This window comes from Apteryx mantelli, chromosome 5 (genome assembly GCF_036417845.1).
Source record: "Apteryx mantelli isolate bAptMan1 chromosome 5, bAptMan1.hap1, whole genome shotgun sequence".
Lineage (NCBI taxonomy): Eukaryota > Metazoa > Chordata > Aves > Apterygiformes > Apterygidae > Apteryx > Apteryx mantelli.
This window is the reverse complement of record NC_089982.1, coordinates 74,179,263-74,200,139: the sequence shown is the minus strand read 5'-3', so window position 1 is coordinate 74,200,139 and position 20,877 is coordinate 74,179,263. Positions and strand designations below refer to the sequence as shown.

Below are 20,877 nucleotides of genomic sequence, written 5' to 3'. Positions count from 1 at the left end.
GCTTTCTGACACTCAACTGCTAGTATGTTAAAAGAATAATAGGAACAGATGTTTTCAGTTCTTAAAATGTATTGAATAAACGGTACATCCACTTGTTATTTCAATTCCTTTGAATTTTAGTGAACTCATTGGGGGCTAGGGTTTCAAAAGAGCTTAGCCCACTGTAGTCCCATTGTTCTTGGTATAAACTGATGATGAACACGTTTGAAAACCACAGCTTTTAATGCCTAAAGGGGAGCTGCTAACTACTGACGCATCTGAAAATCTGGCCCACGTTTCTGATCACTGAATACTGATCGTTACAGCGGGTTCATACGTGCAATCTCTGAGTAATACCCTGCATTTATCTGTGATTGGATATATGATGGCTTCTTAATTTACTATTGCACTAGGCATTTTAATTTGAATTATGCTAATAGTATAGGATTAACTGTGGATTATGATTCTAGCATTTATTTTCCTAAAAGCAGAAGAACCAGTTCTTTTGCCTTTATAGTCTCTTTCTCCCCTCTCATTCTGATATATTACGTTTTGTACTCAGGACTGACCTGAGATTTTGGTGAGGTTTCTTGTATAAGCTGATGCAATTGCTTAGGGAAAGGAATTGTTGGCTATTAAAGAAGAAGAGACCGGGATCTTTTTATATTCTGATGACACACTTTTATGGTGCTGAAGTGATTTGCAGAAAACTGATTTGAAGGGGCTCTTGCCAGCATTACACAGTGAGCAGGTCTGGTTTTGCCGTCGTTCCTCTGTGATAGAATAAGCCACATGTACTTTGCTTTTGCACTCTTGGCTCAAACACATATAGGAGGAATCTAGCGCTCAGGGTTGTATTAAAACCCTCATAAAGGGTAAAGAATAAATAATACACGCAACAGGACTGAGCCTTTGTGTTGGTCCTTGCTAGAGGGAATAGCGGGAGGCCTATGCTGTCTGCTGTCTCCAGTACTGAAAAAAGCTTTGTAGTGGTCTGAGCTTGCACTTCCTGAAGCATAACCTCTCCAGAGATCTCCTCCACTCCCAAGCTACAGACGGGCTGGAAACACAAATCTGCCTTTTTATGTCTGCACTTGTTTCATTGTGTAGCAACCTCGGATTCTAATGGCATGCGGCCCGTTTGCATAAGTGACTTGCTACTGAATTCATTTGTATTCCTCCAAATCCCTCTTTTGCTGCATTTTTGTGCAGTGCCTGATGTTTCTGATGACTTTGTCTTATAGCAGCAGTCTAAAATTTGCCTTTTTCTCACTTTTTCCCTCCAGCTGATATTATTTCTACAGTCGAGTTCAACCACACTGGAGAGCTGCTGGCTACTGGTGACAAGGGGGGTCGGGTTGTTATATTCCAAAGGGAACCTGAGGTATGTGAGTTACCATTGCAGTCCCAATAGCTTGCTACAGCCTATTTTTCTTTTTAATACTTTATTTGGATCTAACCAACACACTTGTTTATATTCTCAAGATTTAATAAATACTGAATGTCACCTCTTTGGAAAGGAAGTGAAAGAGGGTAAGAGTCTTTTATTCAGAAGTTTGCTCTTCTTCCTGTCCCAAACAAAAATGCTTCAAAGTTCCAAAATATTAAGCTAAGAAATAAGAAGATTGTTTTTGCTTTATTTATATGTTTTTATTGATAGCTTTTGCTTGTTTGATGGAACCATTCCATTTAAAACAGTGCCTCTGCTGTGATACCTTTTCTGCTTCACTCTTAGATTCAGTCCATCTGCAGTATCTTTTGTACAAAGCTTTACTGAATAATCAACATTTCTTTAAAAATTCTGTCTGTTATTAAATGTTGCTTCAATACTTACAGGAAATTTCATTTCTGTAAAAACAAATCTGTCAATATCATGCTTTAAACCAGAAATTAAATTACACTTTCAATATTTCTGTGTTTATAATGCTGCTTATCTTGCCCAAGAGCTGGAGATAATATATTACCATCATAAAACACATGTTTTTGTTTTCTTATTTTCCACAGAGTAAAAATGAGCCTTACAGTCAGGGGGAGTACAATGTTTACAGCACTTTCCAGAGCCATGAACCTGAATTTGATTATTTGAAGAGCTTGGAGATAGAGGAAAAAATAAACAAGATCAAGTGGTTACCACAGCAAAATGCAGCCCACTCACTTTTATCCACAAATGGTAAGACAGAAGAGACTATATAGGATGTATCAGCATTTTGCTCTTGTGCATTTTAGTGCTGACTATATGCACATAAATTCCAGGTTCATTTTTAAAATTTTTTCAGTAATTTCCTTCATCAGAGTTTACTGAGGCTGTCATGTTGACTCTGATATCTGTTATTTATATATTTTATTCATAGCTATAGCCTTTTTCCTATTGACTCTCCATAGACATTTAGAGAGCTATCCCTTGCTGCTATTGTGCAGTGCTATCCTGAAAGTAACTGTGAAAATGGCATCACCTTACTGAGCAGTGGCGTTTCATTAGGTATTTAGCATTTTGTCTGCTGTTTGTCATAATTTTTATCCTTTATAGATACGTAAATGAATGTAGGTGAGAGAGGTGAATTTTTCTTTTCATTCATTATCATCAGAATGGTTTATTTAAGTTCTGAAGAGTTACACAAGTCTTATACAAGGAAGGCAGTAGGAATAATATTAGGATATTGACACTGATTCATCTTTCCAACATGCTTAAGACTTATTGATTAAAAAAAAATGCAATATCATAGCTAACAAGGGATATGCAGATGTGACATAGTGGGAAGAAACTGAATAGATCCTAAGACGTGCAGGTATCATTTAGGAAATACTTGGACACCCACAGCCTTTATTACCGCTGAAGATGCATAAGACAAAAATATCCAGTTTAATTCTTACATCCCATTGTAGTCAAAAAAGAATTTCTTTTGTAAAAATTGGGGAAGTTTTGGAATCACTGATAGAAAAGTAATGTAATCTCATCTTTGGGAATTAACATTTTAGAGCAAAGCAATTATCTCTATTTAAACTTTACAGCAATAAATAATACCCACATTAATCCACAGTAGATAGCAGTTTATTATTTTATGTTTCATAATCTGTTTTCCTTAAAGTTGTCTTTTGATTTTTTGGGGGGTAGTGTCACAGTAGTTGGAATGAAACATATCTGTTATAGTTAGCTGTAATCTGTGCTAGTTTAATGATTCATCAGCTAATTAAGTTTGCAAGTTTACTTCTGCAATTCTCCCTAGTTCCAAATATCCCTCCTACATCAAGTAACTTTTATCTAAGAACTGCTTCTTCCAAGAGCATGATACAAAAGCAGATTTAAAAAGGTAAACCTCTCCCTTTTCATTTTAAAATTTGTTTTTGGAATCACTGAGCAATATACCCCAGTCCTCAGATATGCTGCATTTACAGCTGCCCTAATAGACCTCACTTTTCTGCTTAATGTTAATATGGGAGGGGAGAAGGGAGGATACCTTGAAGTAATCAGTCTCAGTGTTGCTATGGGTTAATCCAGTTTCAGCTAACATTGAGCCAGCCTAGGATCTGGCGAAATGCTTTACCCCCTGTTTTCCCTCCTTCCTAATTCTGGAGCATCCAGGCAGACGTTTTCCGGGGAGGAGAGTGGAAGTGGTGCCACTGACATTGCTGGTGGCTGTTGGCTTTGGGCTTCGGAACGTTTTTTGTGTCCAGGAGAATTCCAGACTTCCTGGCACAGCAGGGTTAAAATCTGGAGATTAATCTCATGGTATACTCTTGAAGATAGTTTTAATTTTAGGATACAGAAGGCCTATGCTGAATTCCTTACTCTCAGGGATTTCCTGTGAGAAGTCATTTACAGTGTACATCAATTCCACATTTATAAAGTGGGGATGATAGTATTTTGCTACTTTGTAGAGGATCGGTGCACTAACAGCTACACACGCTCACATCGGTCAGGTTGTAGAAACTCCTTGACTACTAGTTATACTTATTTCTGAGCCTGGTATTTTAATGGAATTTTTGAGATCTTGCCATGCAGTAGATTAGGATCCAAAGCACAATTTTGGTCAGAAAAATGAGAATGGATAAACAGCATCCTATTATTCTGTAAAACTTCTCCTACGCACCATGGTCTTTCCCCAGATACGAATGGATATTGCCTACTGAGTTGGCTGGAAAAAGCATCTGTGTGTTAGGGAGCATGAGGGGAGAGTCCATCTAAATTTCACCCACAATATGTGAGAGTCGACTGGTCTGCACCTGCCCAAATCTGTTTCCCTTTAAGGAAGACCTTTGTCTGAGGCCGTTCCTGCGCAGGTCTCCTCACTACCAGAGCAGGTCTTAATTCCTTTCCAGTTCACACGTTACCATCAAGTTAATCAGCTAAGCTCTGATTGCAACATCTTAATTAATGGGTGCAGAAGGAGACCAAAGGGGCTTTCAAATCCCGCTGTAGATTTGCAGTGCTTACAGTTAGCAAATTCCTGGTTTGCCTTGTAAAGTGAACTAATTTTGTTGTATGATAATAAATTATTGTGATTCATTGGTATCCTTTGCACCAGATATATTGGGGAAAATTTCCAACGTGAGCTACATGGGATAGATCAGAATTTGGCCCATACAGATCCTTTCATCTGAGCGTTTGAGACTACTTACCAGACAGTAATTAATTTAAACTTCACAACACCCTTGAGACTGAATGAATACTGAACCTCACAAAGACATTTCTATACTTTGCAGAACATAATCGTGCTTAGAGTTTCTCAGGAGTTTTTAAAGTCTGGAAGGCAAATGAAGGAGAAGAAAACCAATAGGTGCGATACACTAATAAATAAGAGTTTTCCCTCAAGAAAGGGATAGGTTTATCAATAGCAGTCAAGTCTAACAATGGAAAATATGCTCTTCACTCTTTCTGATCATGTGTTTTAGGATTAATTTAGGATATTGACAAATCTTACAATAGATGAGCAGGAATGCACTATTTACACTAATCAAAGTCTCATGTGCGTGACATGACCTGAATGTATTTTTAGTAATTAATTAATGAATGTGATTGATACAAATGAAATGTATTGGATATTTAAGTGGAGTTTCTCGGTTGCAGATTGGAATATCCTCTAGTTCTGCAGACTGGTCAACTGTAGGATTTTTGTTGCTTGAGGATTAGCAAAGCAAAATCTTTAGGAGATGCATAATAGTAAAAACATTGGGATTAGTGGATTTATTCATTTTAAGACAAAAGAAGGTCCAAATTAAAGTTGCTATGGAAATGAAAAGTGATTTGTTTCCTATGATTCCTACATCCTGCCTTTAAAATAATTTGTACTAGCATTTGAAAAGAAGTACTTGGATGACACACGCTGGGGAAGAATTTTGCTCCACTATGTGCTTTGGGGAAGGAGAGGTGAAGAAAGGGAGGGGGAGAGAACAAGAGATGATGCAGGAGCTGAGATTAGTGAAGGCTCTGGTGGCAGCTAAAGTGCGGAGGCTTTGGAAGGACATTGGCTGCTCCGTGAACACATGAGTAAAACAACTGCTAGAAGCTTGGAGAGAGGGTTTGGGTTTTTTTTTTCAGGGAATTGACCTTTTTTCAGCTGACATTGGTTTTTCTGCCTAGGGAATGTTAATGTTGGCAGATTGGGTGCATGACCAGAGTGGGAGTAGCCCACAGTGTCAGGGAAATCTGTGGCTTTAACTACTATAGAAAAGAGGAGAAACCCCATCTAAAATGTTTAAAATGCCTATTTGTAGGCTTCATGGGCTCTTTACTGTACTAGAGGCATCATTATTCTATCATACACATGCTTCATCCGTAATGAAAAAGGAAAGAGTTTAGATTTAATTCCATTCCCTATATGATTGGGATATTTTTCTCCCCACTTCTCTCTCCTACCCTTACCACACATTCCTTTCAGTTTCTTTTCCTGATGATTTCCCTTCTTAGGAGGGAGAAATGCTTCTTTTTTCACTCAGTCTTCCCTTCGCTGGAGCTTGTGATGTTACACTTAAAAGCACTGCCTATTCCTGCAATAGGCCAGCTATCATTGGTCTCTCTGTCTACTCCATGCTTTTCTTGTGCTGTTTATGAGAAAACTGGCTTTAATAGCAAGATTATTTCCCTACAAAGTCAAATTGTGAAGCCTGAGCTTCACGCAGTGATCATTTAGCATTTTTGGTCTGTTCCACCTGCAAACTGCTGAGTTTGGTATGAGAGCATGTGCTGCATGCAGTCTGCCAGCTGCCAGGAACCTCTGACTCGCTTTGAAGGTATGGGATGTGCTTCGTGAGTATCTTTTCAGTTGGGAACATTGTTTGGACCTGCAAAATTAAGAGACCCAGACTGCTTCAACATAGGACTTGGCTAAGCCAAGATGCAAAAACTTCTTTAGGGAATAATTATTTTGTGAAATGTGAATCACTGAGTTCAGAATTCCTATGCTAACAGAAAACTGTTTTCTTATAAAGATAAAACTATCAAGTTATGGAAAATTACTGAAAGAGATAAGAGACCAGAGGGGTACAACTTAAAAGATGAAGAAGGAAAACTTAAAGATCTTTCTACAGTAACATCACTACAGGTAAGCTGCTGTCTTTGTTCAAAATACATTTTTTTTTCCTGTACAAAGAAGCAGATCATCGCACTGACTCAATTAAAGATTTGAATATGTACCTAATGTTAAGCAAATGATTATCCTTATTGGAGTTTTAGTTGCCTGATACAGTCTTGAATCCATCGCACATTTTCCAAGTCACAAATGCTTTATCATATAATGGCCAACACAAAAACGTTGAGAGAGTTTATCATCAGTTTTATTCTTCCTGATAAAATTCTCTCAAGCATGACTTAGCATGCTTTCGCACAGGATTCTTTAACTTAGTGTGCTGGAAACTGTCTACGCAAAAATTAATTTTAAACAGTGTTCTTGCCTCATTCAGGGCAACTGAGTTAAAGACAATACACCAAATTTCAGTCTCATCTTTATTGCAGTAATATAAAAAAATTTTCAGTAGACCGTGCTGCAGTGAATGCTAGTGTCTGCACAGCTGAGGAGATGCAGTCATGGAGCTCATAAGAGCATGTATGATATTGTAATAGATTTTTGCTCTCAGACTTTAATGGCTGAATTCACTTCTGGTGTTTTGGCAAAGGAGATGGCTAAAGGTAAGAACTGGAAGGCAGTGTTGTATGCTGCTAGTATTTCTTCATTGTTTAAAAAACAAACAAAGAACCCCCATCTCCAAAACAAGCCAATACTGTATGTTGTGAAAAAACTCTATATGAAGAGGAACACATGAATGAACTCCTGATCTGTTACATATGATTAGGCAATCAAAACCATTTGGGATAGCTTATAGCTTGAGAATTCAAAGACTGAGCAAACCATTGTTTTTTTAATTGATAGGCCATTCTTTTGTTCCTTTAGTGGCAGGCTAATCTCCAAGCAACTTATCTGTGTTCCTTTATAAACTATCTTGTGAAGTGATGTATGATAGATTGTTTTCAGTGCATGTTCAGCTACATTGAATAGCCCTAATCATGAACCACAGCCTTACTGTATTTAATGCTTTACCAAGAGGGAATAAATTGACAGGGTCTAGTTATTGAGGCGTGACATTGAAGTGACAGGGAAATAATGAGAGCACAATGGTCAGTGATAGTCTGTGGTTTATTCTTTTTAGAAGTACGTGCATATGTACAGTATGTCATTGCCCATATTGGCTTTGTTTTTAAGAATTCATTTTTGGGGAAGTTGCACCCTTTTTGCTACTTTTTTGAGACACATACATCAGGTAGCAAAATAAATACTGTCAGTGATTTACAATAGGCAACAACTCTTCAGGGACACCAAAATACTAGGACTTCACCGTCTGCTTGCCAGTGCCAGAACCTCCTGCATATGTGGGACAATAACTCCTGCTGTGGGACTGGCTCATTCTGTGGCAGCCACCAGTGTGTCCCTTCTGACAGTCCAGACTTTCCATCACACTGCCTGGCCCTCCATGGCTCTTTCTGTCTGTGCCTTCTCTCTTGGCAGGGATGGCCTTGCCCAGCTACTCATCCATGGAGAAATTCAATTTGCATGCACTGCTGGGAAGTTCTATAATGTCACCGTCTTTGAATGCTTGCTCTCGTCCAGGCTCTTATCATGCCAGCAAAAATTTATCTGAAATTCTTACTCTCCTGGTTTGTGTTTTGTTTTTTTGCAGGTGCCTGTATTGAAACCTATGGATTTGATGGTAGAAGTAACTCCCCGGAGAATCTTCGCTAATGGTCACACCTATCATGTCAACTCAATATCTGTCAACAGTGACTGTGAGACATACATGTCAGCGGATGATCTCAGGATTAACCTCTGGCATTTAGCAATCACAGACAGGAGCTTCAGTATCCTTTATTGTGATTCCTTGATTCGTGTTGTTAGTATTGGTGAAGTTTAAGAGGGCCTTTAAGATTAATTTTTTTTTGGAGATTTTAAATATATACCTTACACTCATCAGAATCTCTGCCGTGCATATAACAGAAAATGCTCAGACATCATAAAAGACAGCTAAGAGCTAATAAAAAGCAGGGAATTTGTGTGAAAAATACAAATCTCAGAGTTGGTTAACTGCAAATAACCAGGAAACTGATGCCAATGGAATGGTAACTATCCACATGACTATATTCTCTCTATATTCTTATTTCCTGAAAACATTTCATACTTTAATTTCTCCACACTTTTTTTCTGAAAGATCAGTCCTTACCCTGCCTGTGCCCCCTGTTCTCCATCATCCTGCTTCCCAGAACCCTAATGTCTGAGCTGGGCACAGTTTGGGTTATAGGCTCAGCTGCTTCATGCAAGTTGTTGTGTTTGCAATTAATGCAGTCATTTCTATATCAAGTGCTGGTACTCTCCTGAAAGCTGTGTTGTGGGATCATTGCAGTCATCTGCGATGCTGCCCTCCGCACAGCAACAGGATGGCTTGGAAGAGGAGCAAAAGAAAATGGAGCCAAGAAAAGTGATTCTCTGTGTTTGCAGAACAAAAAGGGACCAGTAAGAAGAGAAGTAGGTTATTTCATGGGACCAGCTCAGAATACTGCATTTCTTTGGTGATTTCTCTGTGGATTTGTATGAGGGAGTGTTAGACATCAAAGTGAAGTTGTTGACCTACTGAGTGCAAATTTCTAAAAGAAAGCACAAAAGTGAAGGGAAGCTTGTTTTTTCCCCTGTTCCTGATGGTCTTCCCCCTCCTCCCCAATCACAAATCATCTATGGAGCTTGATTCACACTATGTTAAAATCACAGGAAGAACTTTCATTAAGTCAAATAAGTCTTAATGTCCTTAAAAAATAAAACCAACTGAACTACGTTTGCGGTATTGAATGGAGGTGCTTCTACATGGGGATTGTAGGGAATATCTCAATTAGTTTCCAAACTCATACTCTTTTTCTGTCTTCCACCTGTCTAGATTAAGCATGTTAAATTGTGCTCTGTTTAATAAGATTGTTTTGGGGACCAATTTCTAAGTGGTCCCAAATATATATAAGTTTTCATCCCTTAGAGTGTAGCTATGCCTGCCTTTAATATTCAAGCAACAGTACTACCGTCCTTTAGTATGAGAGAACAGAATGGGAAAATTGTTTGCCAGCACACCTGTATGCGGCAGCAGCAGTAGCGTGGCTGCTGAAAGAATCCTTCTCTCTGTAGCTTCATCCTTTAGTCTTGTGCCTGTTCTGGATGCTTCTGTAGATGCCTGCAATATATTTTTCTTCTCTAACCAAAACAGCAAAGCAGTGAGTTAGACCAAGCATGGGAATCTCTGTATGTCTGCGTATGATAACCAGACCAGGTTCCAGGTACTTATGTAAGATGAGTCTTTGCTTTTGGCGATCCTTTTTGTTATGTGAAAAGCTGTTTTAAAAAATATGGATTGCCAAGAGAAACATCTCTGACAACTTTTTAAAAAACAAATATATATTTATTACATTTCATGAGTACGATATGAATTTTTATTAAGTGATTTCCCATGCTAAGAGCTTACTGACTGAAAGAAATTGCAGCCCCAAATGAATTTTTAAACCCCAAATATGTGTAAATTCTTGAAAATAAAAGGCTTACTATGGAAATATTGAAATAATCAAAGCATAAGTACTGTGAATATAGCAGTGAAGAATAATTGTTCATGTTCATGTTGAGCCTTTTATCTTCAAAACCTTTATACACATTGATCAACCAGTCCTTACAAGAGATTAAAAGATTGGTAGATAAATTTATTTGTCCCCTAATTTACAGATGAGGAAATTGAGTTGGAAGGTTTAAAGAAACTGCTTATGAAAACCATACATTTCATAGCTGTGGCTAACTGTTTTATTTTATTTGACCTTTTTATGAAAACTCTTGTATGTAGTCTTCAGAAGTGCTTGGCTTCCAAAGATGTTTCAAATTCTAGCAAAATACTAGGAAAGAGCTGAAAAACAGACTTTCTCTTATGATCGTAACTGCTACCATATACCTGATGGAACAGCATGGACAGCACAGATATTTGGGATTGAATAGCTCTGTTCAGGATGTTATTGCTTCTACTCCTGTATGTTTAACTGTTGTATTCAGTCACAACCGTGAACTGTGTTTAAGCATCAGCACATTCCCTTTGTGTAATATTTACTGATAAAATGTTTTGAGAGTTTGTGATTGAATCATTGTTTTAACTCTTAATACACTACCCAGTTCATGTATAGTAGAATGCTCAATTTCCGGGTATTTTCTAAGATTGCTGAAGAAGGGGAAACGAAGAGTATGTTTCTGAGTGTTAGGATAGGAAACAATTCCTGTATCTGGGATAGAGGCTTTAGGATACTTACCTGGATAACTTTGGGATACCTGCATTTGTATCCTGGATTCAGATACAGATATTACTGCTGTTTTTGGGTGGGCTTGAATGAACACCTGGCAGGTTTGTGATGCGAGAGTTTAGGCAGTGATAGGAGAGAACATTAGGTAAATGAATGCTCACTATTAGGAGACAAACAGTTCTGGCTACACAGGCCACGTTGGCAGCAGATTGACTTTTGTGGCTGGGTACCAGTACATATTCAAGGGTGTAGTCCAGTGGATTGTATCCACTTCAGACGATGCAGATTTTATTTGTACTCAGCTGTCTGATCCAGAGCATCAGACAGATAAGTTTTACCTACTGAACTTATGGATGAACAGAAAGTTGAGATAGGTGCTCCAAAATAGGAGAGCAGGACAGCTGGAAGGAGGAGATGAGTGAGTTAAACATTTATCAGGCTTTCAACAGATATCTTTTTGTCCCTGGAGAACCTTGTAAGTCCTTGTAAAATTGCAGGGGCACATGTTCCACTGCATTTCAAAATCTGTCCCATAAGGAAACTCCATTTCTGTCCTGTGGAAAACTCAGTTGCATAAAGCACTCTGGGAAGTAGATTAGCCTCTGGTTAAAAAAAAAAAAAAAAAGGTGGGGGGGTGCGGTTTGCAATTAGGACTAGACATATTAAAATGAAAAAACTGTGCCAAGCAAACAGTTTAAATTATAAATGAATGTTGCTGGGCTTGGTGCCTTCCGCTACACACTTAGGAAGACTAAGGTCGGACAGTTTTAAAAATGCTCAGCTCGTACCTTTGCTAGGTGAAAAACAGAAGTGAAGCATCTTGCTGTTTTATGTACAAGGCTTGATTCCTTGAAATACATGTTTAAAACTATAAATAAAAAATATTTTAGTCTGAAGTAGCATTTGTTAATAAGGAATCTGGCAGTGATATGTATTTGTCTTTCTACTTTCCCTCTGAGGCAGCATTGCTACATACAATGAACTGCAATCTGTTTACCTGAGAGGCTGGTTGTGACAGTGACACAAGCAACAAATACAGCGTTAGAGTTTCTGGACGTTCAGCCCATATTTGAATGTCTTTACAGATTACATGGGAAATGCTGGAGAAAGACTGTCAGATTAGCAGCACTATGCTGAGTTTTTTTTAAGTAAAATAATTTGCCTTTTGGAACTTTATTTGAGAACAGTCAGGTTTTAGCCATTATTTGAGCAGTTTTACTGAGAATTATTCATTTCTTTGCTTAATGAAAAGACAAAGCAATGCAGATCTCTAAGTTAATTCTCCTTCTGGCTCTTTTGGAAAGTATTTTAGATCAGCTTTGCAAAATTGACCGGAGTATTTGCCTTAGGTAAAGCCTTAGGCAAATAAAATATAATTAGTGATTTTCTGTTTTGCTCTTATTAGCATAAACACCAACTGAGGTGAGAAGCAGACAAGTGAATTTTATGCTATGGCTAGGTACATTTTTGTGAGCAATATGAGAGACTTCTGTACATTGCTTCTCACTTGCAAGCAGATTTGCTCAGTATCTTCTGGACAGGAGGAGGGAAGGGAGGGGAGGTGAGAGGAAAGGAAGGGGGAAGGTCAGTTAGTAAATAAGGATGCGTACGAGGCTTTCTTCGCTGAAAGGTTTAATGTGTTTGGTTGTGTTACAGAGAAAGAGAGTCTGTGTCCTTAATTGTAGAAGATATTCTGCACTGCAAAAGAAGTGAGGTAGAGGTTGCTGCATTTGTTAATGTTCTGTCTGAAATAGCTTAGCAGTGTTGCCCATAGCTTAAGCCTGTAGATAAGTCATCTTGGGTGTAGTGAAAGAGAAAACAGGACTGCTGGAAGCATACTGATAAGGCTTACTTCACATCAGCAGCAATCTTTGGACTATCTAGCTGTACTAAATATTCTTTATGAGAATGTATTTGGATTGCTCACACAACTATGTAGCTCTTAGCACTTGAGCTCCCTTCATTTCCTGGTAGCACACTATTTCACTCTAGAGGCTGTCATGGCATTGCTATGGAAACAACATCCCCAGTTCCAGTATGTACTCATCTTGAGACTCGTCTTGACTAAAATACTCATTTCTCAGTCAGATCAATATAGGCCAGGGTTATCCTGTTTTAATAAAAAAAAAATTCCTTCTTTTGTGTCCCAAAAGGGTTAAGCTAATTAGCAAATCACCATAGGGCCTTTTTATAATCTAATGTATTCTGATATTTGAGGCATATCATGCATATTCACATCGTTAGGCACTGTATCTTGGGGAAGTTAATTTACTTAAGAAGTAAATAGCAACAACAAAAAAGCAAAGGCTTTGTAAGATCAAAATAAGATGGAGACCAAGTTAGTGGCAGGTATGACTGCACCTGAATAACACAGGGCAGACACAGGGTGCTGGGAAGAGCCCCAAGGCTGGGGAAGGTGCCTAGGCTTGCACAGCTTCTGTTGCCTGCTCCAGTGCTACGCAATTGAATGCTAAGCTGAAAACAAATACGCAGGATTCTCTTGGCATCTGTGGAGCAGTAAGATGGCAAATTTGTGTCCTCGAGAGAGATAAGGTTGTTTCTATAAAAATTCCTCAGACATGATGACTGTGTGCAAGCTGCATTCACAGTGCATTCTCTGCCCCCTTGAAAAAATGCCTTGAGTGCATGACAGCCCGCTTCCCCCCAGAGCACTCTTTTCCTCAAGCATTCACCTTCTGCTTCGAGAGTTTACAGACATGATTTCTCTTCTTTTGAGGCCTCTATATACTACACTTTAGCACTTCTTGCTCTATCAAGGAAGGTTCTGCCAGATTCATGTTTTTAAAAGGTGTATACTACACCATGGAGCCAGATTCCAGTTGAGCTGCTTCTAGCTAATGTGAGTAGCTTTTCCTCACATTTGTGTTCTTCTTTTATCCTTTACTTCCCAGAGCCTTGCCTTCTCCTGCGTCGTCCCTCTCTGTCTCTTGCTTCTTTAACAGCAAAACGAGGATGCCTGCAAAGCTAAAATCAGGTCTGTAACTTAGAAGTAGGGGATTGCAGAGGTACTAACTACCTTTACTTTAGGGGCGGCAAGCTCTTGTAGAATATAATTGTTGAGGAATGTTTTCTTTGCTCTCCAAATGAAAACACTCCTAGGTGAACAAGTGAGGGGGAAAAAAAATAGCTGTTTTCAACAGGCTGATTAGATTCTGGATTAATGTAATATACTCTTTGGTCTCCATTTTTTCAACAGAGGAATACTGGCCTTCTAATAAAAATAAGAGTCAACAGTAGGAAAAAGATAAAGATTTTGATACATAATTTACATCTGACCAATATCAATTGGAGGTTTTCTGTAGAATTTGATGAACGTTGAATTATGTTCTACTGAAGACTGCTGACTAAAAGGACTCCAGTGCCCTATCCTGCAAAGCCATAGTGAAGAATAGTATGTAGGTGAGAAAAAATTTAAAAAAAGAAATGTATCATATGAAACTTGTGAATACACAAAATGCACACCAAGTATCAACACTTAACTTCTGGTTGCTGTGTTGCAGTTTGCCATTTCTCATCTGATATTTGGATTGCAAGCTGTTCATGATAAAGATCTTTCTTTCGCTGTATTACTGAAGTGCTTAACAAAATAAAATGCTTTATAATAATAATATTTTTAAATAGTTGTACTAAAAATTTTAAGTTAGTCAGACCTAGCGCCACTTAATGCTTATATAAACAAGGGTTGTTAGGGCCAAATAGGTGTGCTGGAATTTCAACCTAGAATCTGAATATCGCATGGTGAGATCCCATTTTACATTACTTCCATCCGTATGTGGGAATCTTCATTAGAAATAGTGGCAAAATGTTCAGGGGAGAGAGAGAAATCTTGTAAAAAAAACATAACAGAACTGAAGAAATGGTAGGAAAACTATTTTATTTTGGGAAAATGTAAGTCAATACCTCTTTGCTCCAGAGAAGGGCTGTCGAACTGCCATAGTGTAATGAATGGGAGGGAATTTGAGCATCAACAAGAGGTTTGTTGCTAGGGATCAGTTGTTTTTTGCACAGAGCAAAATGTGTGAAGGTGGTTTTTTTGTTTTTTGTTTTTTTCATATGGCAACTCTAACCTTGCAAAAATGTAGTCAGAAGCAAATACTTTGTTGTCAGCTAAAAATGTTTGTTGCCAATGCTTAGTATTTAGTCATTTGATGATGAATTTAGGAAAAAAGTTGTGGCACCTGAGCCTATTTATCTCTCCCAAGAATTTTCCTTTTAAGTAACTGTTTTCTGAAGCAATGTAAAGGTTTTTCATTTGAAAAATGACTGTGCTAAATAGTTGGAAATTCATGGTTAGCTGTTTAGCAATGATTAGTCATTAATTTCAGGTTCTTTTTAAGTGGCCAAAATTTCAAAGTTTTGCAAAAGCAGTTTCCATTGACTTTATCTGTTCACTCTAGGATTTGAGACCTTTCAGCTTAGATAATTTAGGCATTAAACATAAATGATTTTGCAATTACCTATACAACTGTAGATACCAAATCACCCGTTAATTTGAGAATTGTTTACACTAATATAATTCAGTGTTTAGTTTTGCTAAGATGTAAGGAGTAGGTTGGCATCACGTACTGCAGTTCTTATATAGTTCTTATCCCTAATGATGAATCTTTCTACAGCAGCAAGGCACTATAAGTATGACTGGCTGTACTGCAGCAGATCATTAATCAGCACAATCACTGACTGTGTCCTGAGCCTCAGAAATAGGTGCGTGCTCCAGCATAAAGTGTACACAGTGTTGCTGATGGGACTGGAAGAAAGTTCTTTTCTATAAACACATGGTTGATACTTAAGGATGCTTAAGAGAATTCCTGAAATACTGAAAAACAATCTGTCATTTCTGGAAGGATTCTTTGCATTAAGTAGTATAAGCAATTCAGATTGGCTTTTTCTGATGCTCCAGAAAACTAGAGGATAAAGTTCTCTTCTATAATGAGGCATGACATATTTTCCATTTCTGACCAGTTATTTTCTTGCTTTTTCCACACTGATCATTTGAAGCTTTACAAATATGCTAAGATTATAAATGGTTGCCTGAGCTGAGCTCTTCAATACAGTATTTTGGGGCTTTTTTAGTTAATATTATGGACCTGGAAAAGCAAGCATGACTGTACTATTTGATCTGATTATGGTACCTATTGAGGAAGGAAGAAGGAGGTTTGCCACCGACAAGATAAAGGTCTGCACATTTGTATCATTTCTTGTCTAATGCTCTGAACCACCCATATTCAGATACTCTCCTTTAATTTTCCTCTTGGTAGTCTTAATCAGAAGTAAATCCTTGATTACATGAAAATATAAATCACTTTGTATTTTCATTAGTTGTTGGGAGAAGGACCAATGATTTCTTAATTGTGATGAAGAGTTCACAAATCAGTATCAGTAATAAACCCCAGTGGAAATTAAGATACAGGTTTGTAGTTGGATGGGTCATAATGACCTGAGTTTCCAAATATCAAAAGTTTGTGTGTTCTCCTCGGAGTTACAAAAGCTAGGAAGGTAACTGAATATTTGTTAGTAAATGTAAGAGTTAGAGTAAATTGAATTGGTGGATCATTGGAGGGGAAAAAAAAAGATACAGCAAAGCATACTTTGGCCTCTTTTTCTTTTTTCTCATACATGTTCATGGATCAGTTTGCTTTTATATGGTGTTTGTAACAGTAAATTAAGTCTCAAGCTGTTATGGTTTAAACAATATACAGTAGTCACTTTATGCTAAAATATTAACTACATACCATACATTGTACAAACAAAGCTAGGCAAAGTTCCAATATCAAAATTGTGCATGCACTGTAAAAAGTATATTTTAACCTACATTAAACTGGAGAAAGACAGCTCAAACTTAGAATAAAACCCAATCATCATTTTAATGGAGTTGTTAAGAAGTTTTAGTAGATATCAGTGATCAAATAAAGCCTGATTTTTCTTTAAACTGTTTTAGATTCTGTAGGGGTCCACACTAATTGGATATATAATACTAGATAAATAATAATTAAGAATATAAAAGGAGGAAAGTATTCTCTGACTGCTAGACTGGGGACCACACTGGGTCCGTGGGTGTGTGATTAAGCCATGCATCAGGCACCTGTTCTTTTAACCACTGTAGTCAAACATGGCATAAACCAAAGAATTTCAAGCTTGAAGCAAAATACCACATGTGACCGCCAGAACAGGATGAGGATTTTAGATATGCAATAGCTGGGAAATTCCTTGATGTGTGTTTTTGCTGGTTGTTAGGAAGTGTGCAATAGGGATTCTTTTATTTAAATCACACAGGAAATGTTATTAGTGTCAACTGAGGAATAAAATTAGTAAAAAAGGAAAGTATGTGTAACTCGTAAGTTGTCATCTTCTCCGAAATGTGTAAAATCCTGATAGTAAACAAAGCCTTTCTTGAACTCTAACAGATTCATTTGTAAGAAAAACTGTGTGTGTCACTAGTGCAAACTGCCAAGAGGGAACTGCATTTCTAGGATCACATAAAAAACAACTTCTTGTAGACGCTTACATAGATACAGCTTCTACAACAGTGTCGTTCCAAAGGATTGAGGCATTCAGTTGGCTCTTCTGCTTCTGTTGAGGTAAAACAATGTCCGGTTTGGACACGACATTATTTCTAACATGGTCATCATCTGTTGTCGACTATCTTAATTGAATACAGTTTTCACAGTTTTCAGGGCAGGGACAGTCTTGTGTTCATGCCTTATCTTGTGCAAATTTTGGTCTTTATCTATAACTAAATGCTGCAATCCAAATAATAGAAAATAATTATAACCAGTAAGGCTATGTGAATAGTGACTGTAAAGACCTAGAGGATGATTTGTTTTCAGGAAATACAGAGAAGTCTCAGCATCTTTTAGGAGACTAAGTCCAGATTTAGGGAGCTATGAAAACCATTAATAAATTTGCAAAAGTTGTCGTTCAAGACTTTTGGTTGGTTTTGTCTTTTGCCAGAGGATACTCTATTGTCCTTGGCAGCAACAATTGCTTTTTAACTATTCTCATCACCTTAAATTGCCTCCCATCTCAGGAATTTGGCTATCAGCCAGTCAAATAGAAATGGATGAAAGAGCACGTCTGATAGAGGAAAGATATCAGAGCTAGCTAAATAGTATTTTAGCATTGAATCACTGTCTGAGACCATCCTGTGAGATAGCTGAAATGTGTGTTGTAGCAAAAGCAAACCGTACATTGCTGGAGCATTGGATATCAGTGTCTTCAGGGCATGAGATAGAACTATGAAAATACTCATATCTAGCTGTCTTCCAAAAATAAATGAATTGAAGGAGTTGAGTCTGACTGTGAAAATCTATTTATAGCATGTACCTTTGCATTCTTAGCAAAGACCAGTCTTTTCCTTTACCGGAGTTGCTTTAAAATAAGTTAAGGTGATTCTGTATAGCCTTGGGATATATATAGCCTTGGGATAATTACTGCACTGCAGATTTATTGTTTAATAAAAATATTAATTTGTTAATCAGAATACCTAATTTTCTTACTTATCACTCCTGTCCATACACAGTTTAAATGAATGTGATTAAGTTATTCTAATGCAGTTGTCCCCAAATGGTCTCTACCCATACCTCTTATTAAGTTGCTGCAGAGGTAAGGAAAAACATAGCCAGAAGCATTAAAATACGCTTGGTTTTCAGAACTGTACAGTGAATTGCAAAAAGGAAATTGGCTGGAATTTCAGCAGATGATAAAGAACAGGGTGAAATCTTGAGCCTGTAAAAGCATGCATACATACATCTCCATAGAGTGAATTACTTTCTAATTTACTTGGGACTGTTGTTCTGATCGTAGCAAACAAATGACTATCACGTACCCAGGAACGCTATTTGAAATAACATTATTTCAAGCTTTCTCCAGTTTGTTGCTGTTGGAGAGAGAGCGAATACTTAGTACTGCTGAAATGGACGTTAGCATCACAAGTCAGATTTCCTCTTTCAGCTTAGTAGCTTATTCCATTAGAATATTCAGGTTTTATCCAGAATTTGAGATCCTTCAGCAAAGAGGGACTTGGGAACTATAGCAAGGAATATTAAATTACAGCTAAAGGGTAGCATCACAAAACTGATGCTCAAGTAAGTAGCAGTCACATTTTAGCATAATGTGGTTGTAGTCAATGAAGTTATTCCTGTGGAAGAGTGTAACAGGATTCAGTCCAAGATTTATTGTTTTACTAATTTTATTTCTTCAGCTGATGAGTTTTAATCAGTATGGTGTCATTGTAGAAGCTTTTAAATCGCCTGCTTCTGTTTCCCTCTGGATTAATTTCTCATTGCACCATTTTAAAAATGATCCATTCTGTGTTGTCACAGGTGCAGGCGGTGTATCCAACTTGAAAAACATGTATTATGAATTTATTGGAAGTTAGGAAAAAAAAAACCATTTACACAGTTCTAGGTACAATTATATGAAAAGATAATGTATAAATAATTCAATCAGCTTTGCCAGAGGGGAAGAATTCTCTTGAATGAGTCTAATTATTCTTGTTCCCATGTGAGTTTGGACTTGAAATTAACCTTGCAAAGCACAATCTTTTGCAGAGTGTTAACATAAAGAAGAACAAAATATAACTTGCTTTGCTCATCAGCTAAAGTCTTTTAGTGTGACAAGTATTCCATACAGGAATGGAGATGTAATAAAAATCCTCATATAGTCATCTCAGGCTTTGAAAGCCATGCAGTCTGCACCTCTGTCTTCTATGTGAGTCTTTAAAATCTGAGGCCCTGGAAGTTTTTGTTGCTGTTGAAGAAACCTGAGTAGTTCTCATTAGAGTAGACATTTCTATTTCTGTTATCTGTTATCACTATCCACACGGGGAAGGACTGCGTTTCCATAGTACCATTGCATATGAAATTGCAGTAGTTTGCTTTTAGGGCCTTTGGAATAAAAATGCTCTGTAAATGAAGGCAGTGTTACTTTTAACAAAGTTACAGGACCAGAGAGAAAAATGTCTATCATGACTGTTTTAATATTGAATATGAACTATGCGACTTGCCTGGAATATTCTGAAAATAGATCAAGCAAGCAAACGTCTGTGTGTTTACCACTTACTGAACCCCTTTGCTTTGGAGCAAATTTTTGATCTTGGTGTTTGAAACTTTTGGAATTTATATTTCTCTGCAGTGCCTCAATAGCAAGCTGATGGGCATTTTTGCAAATCGTTTTGGACAGATTAAGCAACTAGAAAATAAGTCCTGCTGAAAGGTTTTAAAGAGGTGTGTTATATAATTTACTACAGATAGTTTTGAAAACTTCACTTTGGAGATTCTGAGGAAAACTGAATCTGTTCTTCATTTTCATTTTCACATTGCTCATTTTCAGGGATTTCCAAACAAAAACATTGGTATAAATTCTGAATGAAAGCTTTTAGTAGTATTTTTAAAGTACCTATTTTTCAGAAACATCTGTCTAGGTATTTTAAAGTTAGTTGTGTTTGACTATTTATGTAACAAACATGCAGGGAAATGGAGAGCATAATGCTCTGAAAGACTTTTGGCTAAATTTTGCAAAAAATGAGTCTTTTATGACTTCAATTGTAACTTCAGTTAAAATACAGAGTTATTCTACTATACCATGGTGCAAATACTGTTCCACTGGGCCAAGGGCTTTCTGCAAGGTGTGCAGAAGATTAGATTACATACTGGGACAGAAGAATCCCCACCAGCATGCTCCAGTTGGAAATTCTGCCTATGCCTGTTAATAGGCAGATCTTCCTAAACTGTATGGGATTTTAATAAGTATTAAGAATAAGTATTAAGTATTGATGGTGATACCTGCTAATGTATAGATTATTCTTTAAAAAAAAAAAAAAAAAAAAAGACTGACATATTTCAGTTGTGCTTTGCTGTAAGTTACTTGGGGAAAAAATTCCTGGTTAGTTTTAAGATGGAGTTTGAGAAATTATGTATGTTGTACATGTATCCAGGGGACTGGACATAGAAAACCAAGTAGGTCCCGTCCAGTTCTCTGTCATTGATTTCAAGAAGGTATTTTTGTGAATGATAAGAGTCTATGGTAGCTTATAATTTGTCCTTGTTATTATATTGAAGTTGTCCCCTTTCCTTGGAACAGTTGCT

The 20,877-nt window shown here is 37.4% G+C and overlaps 1 protein-coding gene across 3 annotated transcripts in view; it reads left to right on the top strand.

Moving 5' to 3' along the window:
* The window catches only part of PPP2R2C (protein phosphatase 2 regulatory subunit Bgamma), a 203,586-nt gene that overhangs the window by 140,824 nt on the left and 41,885 nt on the right, over positions 1–20,877 (top strand). For all 3 annotated transcript variants that reach the window (XM_067297182.1, XM_013960045.2, XM_013960046.2), the window contains 4 exons: positions 1,266–1,363; positions 1,984–2,149; positions 6,406–6,518; positions 8,149–8,326. In XM_067297182.1, the coding sequence (XP_067153283.1) occupies positions 1,266–1,363; positions 1,984–2,149; positions 6,406–6,518; positions 8,149–8,326 (555 nt within the window). The remainder of the gene's footprint in view (positions 1–1,265; positions 1,364–1,983; positions 2,150–6,405; positions 6,519–8,148; positions 8,327–20,877) is intronic.